We start from the raw sequence: 11,517 nt of genomic DNA on the forward strand, positions 1-11,517 counted from the left end.
TTAAGTTGTCCGCTTGAGGGTACCGGTCTAAAACCCCATAGAAACCTTACTCTGTTTAAATTGTGCATGCATCATGGTCAAACCAAGTTGGGTCAGTTATGTTGTCCACATAATGATCCTTTAAGATAAGCCTTATCCAAAGCCCATCGGGTTTTCTAAAATCCCAACGGACGCAACCATGTTCTGTGCATTAATTTGGAGAACTAAATGCCGATATGCTAATCATAAATGTATAAATAGTCGAATCCGGTGGGGGTAAGGCCTAACCCTTTGTTTTGCAGAATGAGGCACGAGGTCCCCATATTTGGTATGGTTAGCAATATCCCTCCATTGTTGCTGGATTGGTGGGAAGATCTCTCCTCAAGTGACAAGAACCATGTGAAAAAGTACCTGGGTAACTTGCCATCCCTACTAGACATTGAACCAAACAACAAATTGATCGAGGCTGCTACCCTATTCTGGGATAGTGAAAGAGCGGTGTTCCATTTCGGTGACATAGAAATGACACCGCTTCTAGAGGAAATTGGAGGGCTTGCAGGGTTAACTTGGGATAGTCCTGGGCTTTTGGTGCCAGAAAACCGTACAGGCAGGGGATTTTTGAAGATGATGGGGCTGAAAAAGAATGTCGACCTAGTATGCCTGAAGGACTCCTACATACCTTTCGAATATCTCTATGAGAGGTATGGACACAACAAGTCTTTTCGCACTTACCATGATGAGATCGCCCTCACTTCACTGGGTGACATCCACCGCAGAGTGTTCGCGTTCATCGTGCGCTTTCTGGGATGATAGTGTTCCCAATGAAAAAGGGAAGAATCCACACCATGTTGGCCATGGTTGCCAAAACTCTGATGGAGGGGATTAATGGACAGACCTATACCATAGTCCCCATGATCATAACTGATATCTACAGGGCCCTGGAGTGCTGTCAAAGAAGGGTCAAGCATTTTGAAGATTGTAGCTTATTGCTGCAGTTATGGTTGTTAGAGCATCTCTAAAAGGGTCGTTATCGCCAAGAATTTCCCCGAAGGGCTTGGAACGACCACATTGCTTTCCATCACCCTAAGTAGATGACCTACATTCCGGATACATTTGCTCAGCCGAAATGTGCCAGCGAATGGGTAGAGTTCTACGACAATCTGACCGACGGACAGGTGCAGTGGATGGTTGAGTGGTTTCCAACGGACGAGTTTATTATCAGGTCCAGGGATGCTCCACATTTGGTGTTGATCGGGTTGAGAGGGATATATCCATATGTCCCTATGCGAGTTATGAGGCAAGCGGGAAGAAAACAGGTTGTGACAAGGGTCGTCAAGATGAGCCACTTCAAGGCAGACTTTCAAGACGACGATGTCCCTTACAAGTGCCAAGCTCAACATATGTGGCATTGCAAAATCATTGTGGAGAAAAATACCATTGAGCCGGACAGATATCGTGCAGGGTGCGGGCCTCTGTACCCGGCCTGTCTAGCGGACGATCTGAAAGGGATAGTGACACCAGGGACCGGTCGAGGAAACAGAATCATAGATGAGGAAGCTGAAACCCAAGTCAAGTACAACAGGCTGCGCAAAAGGGTTCACAACTATGAAAATGAGCACCGAGAAATACACGAGAAGAATGCAAGGTTGATTGAGGAATGGAAAGAGATGACATTCACTTCCAATAGGAAACTAGAAACCTAGAGCGAGGAATATTGGAGCGAGCCTACTTGCTGCTTGGACTGCGCAAGCTGGGGGATCTATATGACGGAGTCCGAAAGATCGAATCTGGGGAAGGTCCTTCGGGGACCAAATAGATTAGTATTATTTGCTTCTCTTAAAATGTAATAAGGCCAAGTGCCAGTAGCGATTTGTTTTATTATTATGTTAGTGTTGTTTTTGGGATTCGTCTACATTTATATTATGAAATGAGGCATTTATTGGCATTTGAAGTTTTCCAGATTTATTTGTCACTAGGCCTACCTCGGGCACAACGAGGCTCCCAAATAAGGATACGAGTTTATATTTCGCAATGTGTGTTTAGCTACTGCAAACATTTCAAGATCCTCACTAACTTGTTATCTTTTTGTTTTTCTTTATTTTTTATTATTATTATTCCCATCCCCATAGGTTGGTTCATCCATACTGGCCTCATCAGCATATCCTACGAGATCTAGAGGCCCTCCACCTCCTCCAAGAAACACAAAAAGCAGAGGAAAATCAAAGATGGATGACTTAAGTGGAATCCGAAAGGAAAACATTGAGAACGCAGAGACCTCCGACGGTCGTAGTACTCCGGCCCCGAATGACCTGGTTTTGAGACTCGAACAAAAGATACTGGAACTACAAGGAGAACTTGAGCAGGTCCGCAACTTGGTAAACTTGTCACTCACCCTCAATGTCCTTGATATGCACCAACAGAATGCAAAGAACCCAACACCTCCTCAAAACACACAAAACCAACAGCCGCAAAATCCTACCATACCAAATCAATACGCCACTCCACCACAAAATTTCAATCCATTACCGATACCAACTCCACCATAACAACATCAACCAATCCCATACCCACCAACTGTCGCTTACCACACTTCCCAAAATACACCACCACTCATTCCTGGTCCACAAAACTCCACCAATGACCATAACTATACCCAAGTCCCTGGCACCCATCACAGCAATCCCATACGTGGAAACTGTACCACATTCTACCCAACCAATCTCCTGTGCATCGGAACCCTCTAAAAAGGACCTGCTCATTAAGAACATGGCCGAAGAACTCAAGAAGTTAAAAATCCAAGTTCAAGGTGTTGAAGGCGATAGAGGAATGGAAGGTTTAAACTACTAAGATCTTTGCATACAGCCCGATGTAGAATTTCTAGAAGGATACAAGCCTCCCAAGTTTGAAATGTTCGATGGTACGGGTAATCCCAGGGTTCACCTAAGGATGTACTGTGACAAGCTTGTTGGGGTTGGAAGAGATGAAAGGATTCAAATGAAGCACTTTATGAGAAGTCTTACTGGGGACCATTATCTTGGTATATCAGCCAGAATCCCAAGAAATGGTCAAATTGGGTAAGCATGGCGTCAGATTTCATGGACCGATTCAGATTTAACACAGAGAATGCACCTGATGTCTTCTACATTCAGAATCTCAAGAAGAAACCTACTGAGACTTTCCGCGAATATGCTACTCGTTGGAGGTCGGAAGCCGCCAAGGTCAGGCCCGCTTTGGATGAAGAACAGATGAATAAATTCTTCGTCAGAGAAAATGATCCACAATATTATGAGAGATTGATGGTCATCGAGAATCACAAATTCCCTGATATCATCAAGCTCGGGGAAAGGATCGAGAAAGGAATCAAGAGCGGGATGGTAACAAATTTTGAGGCATTACAAGCCACGAATAAGGCACTCCAATCGGGTGGCATATCGAAGAAAAGAGATGTTGGGGCAATAATGGTGGCCCAAGGCCCAAAAACTCCACTCACATATCAAACACCTCCCCCTACATACCAAACACCTCCACCTACATACCAAGAGTCACCACCTACATACCAAGAATCACCACCCACTTATCAACCTTCATCTCCCCGATATTCCCAACCAGCCGCTGTCCATCACACCTATAATTCTCAACCATCCTACTTCCAATCACCACCAACTCGCCAAAATAAACCAAGACCCAACTTCGGCCACAAGCCACCCAGATAATACACCGCCAACCCATCGATCAATTGTATGAAAGGTTGAAGGCCGCAGGTTACGTCACTCCCATTCCCGCTGTGGCACTAGAAAATCTATCCCAATGGGTCAATCCGAACAAAACCTGTGCATACCATTCCAGTATGAAAGGGCACACCACTGCTGAGTGCCGAACATTGAAGGATAAGGTCCAGACACTCATTGACAACATGGTCAGAGTAGCGAAGGAAGTCGCACCTAATGTCCGCAGCAATCCCCTCCCTGATCATAGAGGTGACGGTGTACATATTATAGAAGCAAATGAAGAATGGGACCAGGGGTCAATCGGGCTTATCCGAGAAGGCGATGACTTTAATGTTGCAGTCACACTCACTCCTATCGTGGTTCAGAATCAGGAACCTAATGATGTCGAGGTAACTGCATCAGTTCCATTCGAGGTAGAAGTGGCTCCGCCCGCAGCCACCTCCGCTCCATTTGAAGTAGAAGTGGTCACACCTTTTACGGTGACGGTGTCAACCACACCCCCATTCAACTCAAAAGCAATACCCTGGGATTATGTTGCCGAGGCTCGATGAAAAGGGAAGTCTAAAATAAAGGAATCTGATGCCGCACAAGGGATGACTAGAACTTGAAGGGTCTATACACCTGAACACCTGGGAGGTTCAAGAAGGGATGTCACTACTAGGCAGCCTGTCATTGAGACCGGGCCGGATGACCTATGGAGGAAAGTACAGGCGAAAGAGTATTCTGTTGTTGATCACTTGAACAAAGTCCCTCCTCAAATATATATCATGTCACTATTACATAATGCAGAAGCACACAAGAACACCTTGATGAAAGTACCGAGCGAGGCTTATGTACCCATTAATATCACTGGTGGAGAAATGGCCAACATGGTCGGTCAGGTGCTGGAGAGCCATAAGATTATCTTCCACGAAGATGAGCTGCCGCCCAAAGATCTGAATCACAATCGAGCATTGCACATTACGGTACAGTTTGAAGACAAGTTCATTGCCAGGGTCCTGGTTGATGGAGGTTCTAGTTTGAATATTTGTCCACTGGATACCCTGAAAAGGTTGGACAAAGGTTCCATGAAATATGGACCGGAAGCATGAATGTGAAGGCTTTTGATGGGTCCCAAAGGGCCACGATCGGGGAAATCAACCTTTGTTTGCAGATAGGACCAACTTGGTTCGACGTTGAGTTCCAAGTGCTTGACATACTAGCCTCATATAATCTTTTGTTGGGCTGCCCGTGGATCCATGCTGCTGGAGTCGTGCCCTCCACACTACATCAAGCCGTAAAATTCGAATGGAACCGTCAGGAGGTAATCATTCATGGAGACGGGAGTAACCCCATCTACACCAGTCAAATCATTCCGGCCATTGGACATAGAAGGAGGCTAGGAGGGGAAACCTACCATCACATTGAACGTGTCAATGCCGTCGAGAAGGATAAGTGGTGGAGTAACAAAATAGAAAGCATACTGGCATGGTCCGGATACGAACCTGGCAAAGGATTGGGAAAGAACCTCCAGGGTATCACCAAGCCGATACGGCTGAAAAACCATGGTACCACCTTTGGGCTCGGGTACCAGTACACATGGCAAGAGTACAAGGAGTGGTCGCCTCCATGGCGTGGACCGTATTACCCTCTTGAGCAATCGGTACCCCGTTTGGAACAAGCTTTCCATCAGGTGGATACAATATGGGGAACTACTGAAGAAGAAGCACTAGCTGGACTGAAGGATCTGTTCTTGGAAGATGAGGATATGGACTGCAGTGCCATAATTGAGGAGGAGGGGGAAGAAGGCCTCACCATTCAGACTGTGGCAAAGGGAGTTATTCTCAGAAACTAGACCGCCACACCATCCCGAGCCCGCCGAGTCCTTGCGTAGCTTAGCAGAATTTATAGCTGTTCTAGACATTTAAATTTTCCAGCAATTTTGTTTTAAGATTTCTCTGTTTTAAATAAATGCTCGATCCACCGAGCCAAGCTTTTGTTTGAACCATTTTCTCAGTTTTGATCAAACGTCTCTATTATTTATCATTATTCGTTACTATTTTTATACTTTTCCCTTCTACAGTGTTATTATCACTTTTCCTGATGAACCGGTGACTGTGACATGTAATGAGGCAACGCAATATGAGAATAGTGACTCAGAGGAAGAAGATGAGATACCCGAGGAAATTGTTAGGGAAGTTGAGAATTTTGAGAACAAACCTAAATCCAACTTGGACGAAACGGAAGAAGTAAATTTGGGAGACGCCGAGACCGTTAAGGAGACCCACATCACCATTCATTTGTCACCAATAGAGAAGAAAGAGTACTTCCGTTTTATAAAGGAATATGAGGATATCTTCGCATGGTTGTATGACGATATGACCGGTTTGAGCACATCTATAGTAGCTCACAAGTTGCCTGCCAATCCCATGTGCCCGCCAGTCAAGCAAAAACTTAGAAAATTCAAACCAGACATGAGTTTGAAGATCAAGGAGGAAGTTACCAAGTAGATCAAAGCCAAGGTTCTCAGGATGGGTGAATACCCAACATGGTTAGCTAATATTGTGCCAGTTCCAAAGAAAGACGGGAAAGTCCGAGTATCTGTTGATTATCGGGATTTAAACAGAGCAAGTCCTAAGGACGATTTCCCACTATCAAACATACACATCCTAATCGATAACTGAGCCAAGCATGAACTCCAATCCATTGTAGATTACTTCGCAGGTTATCACCAGACCTGGATGGATGAAGAAGATGCCGAGAAGACAACTTTTGTTACACCATGAGGTGTATACTATTACAAGATGATGCCATTTTGTCTAAAGAATGCTGGGGCTACTTATATGAGGGCCATGACAACCATCTTCCATGATATGATACACAGAGAAATAGAGGTATATGTGGACGACGTCACTATCAAATCCAAGAGGGCCGCTGATCACATAGCATACTTGAGAAAATTCTTCGGCAGGCTCAGGAGGTACAATTTGAAGTTTAACCCCGCAAAGTGTTCATTCGGGGTTCCTGCAGGAAAGTTATTGGGATTCATTGTCAGTCGCCAAGGGATCGAGCTAGATCCGACTAAAGTCAAAGCTATTCAGGAGTTACCACTGATGTGCCGGAGAATTTCGGCACATTTCAATACTAATTGCTTAGATTTTAACTTGTTTTAATGCAATTATCTCCTTGACTTATATAATTTTGGTGTTTTTATAGTACATAAGGACTAAGGACCCAGGAGCATGGAAATGAAAGCCAAAAAAAGACAAGAAAAGAGCAAAATGCAGCAAAAAGATGATTCTGCGACGCATTATGCGATCGCCGATCACACATGCGAGCCGCAGAATGAACACTCAGATCGCAGACAAAAACAGACTCCTGGGCAAATTTCAAGTCAAGAGTGCGGTCCACTATGCGACAGCAGAACCTGTCTGCGAGCCACAAAGTGAACCGCAAACCAACCATGAAGGTTGCTGAAGGACGAATGTGGATGCAAAATGCGATCGCGTTTCTGCAATGCGAACCGTAGAGCTGGAATGCGATGAACATGTGAAAACTAGGGTTTCAGTCTGCGATGGAGACGTCCAAAATGCGGACCGCATGTCGCTTATGCGACGAGAATGCGACCGCATTTGTGACCTGAAAGGGTATTTTTGTCCGTTTTCTGTCACGATTTTCAGTCCACTATAAATAGCTTTATGATGTTTTTGTGGGCTTATCTTGTCTGGTTTTTGAGCTACATTCCAAGACTTTAATACTCCTCACTTTTGGAGTCTTTTGGGGTCAAGAATATTCCCTTACTAAGCTTTATGGCTTTTATTATTCTCTTGCTTTTGTATTTTAGTATGAGTAGCTAACTCTAAATACTTAGGTTGTGGCCCCTAAATGGGTGTTATGTTAATGGGTGTTTAACATTGCATATATATATATATAATGGTTGGTTGATATTTATTTATTTCTCGTAGTTCATTATTGTTGGTGGTTGCAAACATTAACAAGTGCCATTAAATTCTACTTTGCTTGGGAAAGTGGGTTAGAATTTGGTAGAAGTAAATATCAAAGACTCAAGGCATTAAACCTTGTTTGATAAAATCGCTTAGGGATAAGTGGGTTTTATTTGGCATGTATTGATTGTTATTAATTGCAAATCTTTTACATTTGGGAAAATTATAAAGAGGAAATACTACCCAACTATTGGGAAATATTGGGTAGTTGCTTAGACATCATTTGCATATCAAAGGGACCAACCATTAGAAATATATCATATTAACACCGATAGCATTACATTTCATTAAAGGGGGCACAACCTTGGTTTCTTTAATCTTATTAATTACACCTTCAATATTCCAATTGGTTGTTACTTCAAAACAAACTAAATTCATACTTTCGCCACTATTAATTCACACTCTTGTTACCGTTAACTGGATAGGATTACGGCTTTAGTCGAGTAACACACTATCCCAGTAACCTTTTCACACCTATTCCTTGTGGGATTCGACCCCAACCTTGTTGGGTTATTATATTTGACATCGACCGCTTTACACAATTTATAAAAGTGTAATTTGAGCGTATCAAATTTTGGCGCCGTTGCCGGGAATACGGTTTTGAAATTACTGTTTAGTGTGTGCTTTACTTTACGTCTTATTCTATTCCATCACTCTTTGCTTGCTCTGCTTGGTGTTGATAGGAAAACATGTCTGATTATGAGGAAGAAGTGGAAGAAAATCCTTTTGCGGACATAGATGAGTACATTGATGATACAAATGCTATTGTACCTCCGGCTATTGGTGCCTGAACTTTGAAAGTGGAACATGGTCTAATCCTAATGCTTAAAGCGGAGGGGTTTTTTAGGAATTCTACTGATGATGATCCAACACAACATCTTAGGAACTTCTTGGGAGTGTGTGCTATGCATAAGCAAAACAATGTCTCGGATGATGCCCTAAGGTTGAGGGTCTTCAAGTACTCGCTAGCTGGAGACGCAAGGAGGTGGCTTCAAAACTTGCCACAAAATTCTATTCGGTCATGGCCTGAACTTGTCCGGGCATTTCTAGCAAAATGGTTCCCACAGACCAAGAAATCTGAGCTTCGAGATAAGATTTTCTTCTTCAAGCAACAACCAGGGGATAACCTACATGAGGCATGGGATCGATTCAAATTATATTTGGTGAGGTCTCCAAATCATGGCTTCCCAGATTCCATCTTGCTAGAGAAATTTTATATGGGTTTGGATCCTATGAACCAAGCTATAGCGAAGAATGCGGCGGACGGATCATTTATGGACAAGTCTTTTGCAAGAGTTACGCAAATACTTGACAATATGGCAAAACACAATCAAGCTTGGCATTCTGAGGATACTTCGGGCGGAGTTGCATATGGTTCTCCTTCCTTGACCAACTTGATCAAGGAGAATCAAGAGAGGGACCATATAATTGCAGGGTTGGCCACAAATGTAAATGTGTTGACAAAAATGTTCACGGAAAATCAAACCAAAAAGGTGAATGCAGTCGAGGATGTGCAACCCATCTCCAATGAAGAGTTTGAAGAAGCTAATTATATCAACAACCCTCAAGGAGGGTATCAAAGACAACATTATCAGGGTCAAGGGCAACAAAGTCAATGGAGGCCAAACTCGCAAGGGCAAGGAAACCAACAATGGAGGCATGACCAAGGTGGCTCGAACCAAGGGAATTGGAACAACAACAACAACTTTTCTAACCGGAGTTCAAACCCCTATGTTCCTCCAAAGGGTCAATATTCGAACCAAGGGTCCTCTAGTGAATCAAAGTTGGAAGCCATGCTTGAGAGAGTGTTGCAAAATCAGGAAAAATCCGATGCTTCCATGAGGAACATGACCGAGGTTGTTGGATCTCATACCGCCTCCATCCAAAAATTGGAGATGCAAATGAGAGACCTCTCCAAAGAGCAAAATCCAAAACAAAAGGGAACAATCCCTAGTGACACGGTTGCAAATCCAAGAGGTAGTGGGAGTGGCCCAACTTCTCACATCATGGCGATCACTACTAGGAGTGGGAAAGTGCTACACGGAGAGGTTGAACAAACGGTTGAAGAAGAAGAGTCTAAACAAAGGGTTGAGGTTGAAGAGCCAAGTGTTGTCGAGGTTGAAAAGATTCCGGACGAGTTGAAAGTGCAAAAAGAGAACCGGGAAGAGGTGAAGGAAAAAGTGAAAGAGACACCACAAGCTCTTCCACCTATTCCTAGACCTCCTCCCCCATTTCCTCAAAGGCTCGCAAGAAAGATTGATGATAGCAAACTTGAAAAATTCTACGACATCCTAAAGCAATTAACGGTGAATATTCCTTTTGTGGAAGCTTTTCAAGAGATGCCAGGGTTTGCTAAATATTTGAAGGATTTGATCACCAAGAAGAGGACCACAAAGAATGAGGTGGTAAACATGACTCGCCGGGTTAGCTCTATTATTGCCACAACCCTTGTCCAAAAGAAAGAGGACCCGGGAGCCTTTACTATTCCATGCACAATCGGGGCGCGTGAATTTGCAAGAGCCCTCTGTGACAATGGGGCTAGCATCAACTTGATGCCACTTGCCATTTATAATTAGGAATGCCAAGGCCAACAAGCATGAGATTACAAATGGCCGATCGTTCCATTAAGCGACCGGTAGGAATTGTTGATGATGTGATTATGAAAGTTGGAGGATTCCAATTACCCGCCGACTTCGTAATTCTAGATTGTGCTGTTGATAAAGAAATCCCTATCATTTTGGGGAGACCATTCCTAGCCACGGGAAGAGCACTCATGGATTCAGAGCGGAACGAAATTAAATTCCGGGTAAATGATGAAGAAGTCACATTTCAAGCAAGCAAGGGTATGAAGTTGCCCCATGAGTATGAAAGCATTTCAGTGATAGATGTTGTTGATGAGGTGGAAGATGCCGTCGAAGTGAAAATGGAAGAACAATGCCTTGGTGAGGCATTGCCGGCTATCTTGGTAAATTTTGATGGTGAAGACATGGATGGGTACATGGAGTCGGTAAATGCATTGGAGGGTCTCGGATCCTACACCTATACTCCGGCAAAGCTCTCTCTTGATTTGGAGAATTGAGCCACACCCCCCGCAAAACCATCAATCATTGAGCCACCTCAACTAGAGCTCAAACCACTTCCCCCGCACCTAAGGTATAAATTTCTTGGCTCTAATGATACTTTACCCGTAATTGTTTCGTCCTTGTTGAATGATGTGCAGGTAAAGCAATTGTTGGAAGTCTTGAAGGAGCATAGGCAAGCCATTGGATGGACAATTGCGGACATCCGAGGGATTCCCGCGGGAATTTGTGAACACAAGAATCCAATTGGAGAGTGACACGAAGCCAAGTGTGGAGGCATCAACGACGGTTGAAATCCGTCAATGCAAGAGGTGGTAAAAGAAAGAAAATCATCAAAGTGGTTGGATGCCGGGGGTGGTCGTACCCCCATTGCCNAACATCCTTAGTCACCCCATTTGAGCCTTTAACCTTTTCTTTGGCTACCTCATTACAAACCTTTCCCTTTTTGTAAAATAATTCCCTCTGTTGAACCCGTCCCTCCTTGAACATTGCGAATGAGGCTAAAAGCCTAAGTTGGGGGTGTGATGTCAAAATGGAAAGTGGTAAGGTGGTACATTGAGTGTAGAATCATATACCTCAAAGTGTGTGTGCTAAATTATTCAAGCTCCAAAAAGAAAACATGTATAAAAAAAGAAAAAAAAAAAGAAAAGGGGAGATAGAGAGAAATATTTGCACATATGTATATATATATATATATATATATATATATATATATATATATATATATATATATATATATATATATAT

The 11,517-nt window shown here is 43.4% G+C and overlaps 1 protein-coding gene across 1 annotated transcript; it reads left to right on the plus strand.

Annotated features, from left to right (window-relative positions):
- Positions 8,512-10,266, plus strand: LOC109225910. The gene has a single exon (XM_019390718.1). The coding sequence runs from the start codon at positions 8,512-8,514 to the stop codon at positions 10,264-10,266; it is 1,755 nt and encodes a 584-aa protein (XP_019246263.1).

This window comes from Nicotiana attenuata, chromosome 5, assembly GCF_001879085.1.
Source record: "Nicotiana attenuata strain UT chromosome 5, NIATTr2, whole genome shotgun sequence".
NCBI classification, from domain to species: Eukaryota; Viridiplantae; Streptophyta; class Magnoliopsida; order Solanales; family Solanaceae; genus Nicotiana; species Nicotiana attenuata.

Coding starts and splice junctions, on each gene's coding strand:
- LOC109225910 (XM_019390718.1), top strand. CDS start 8,512: ATGCTTAAAGCGGAGGGGTTTTTTAGGAATTCTACTGATGATGATCCA.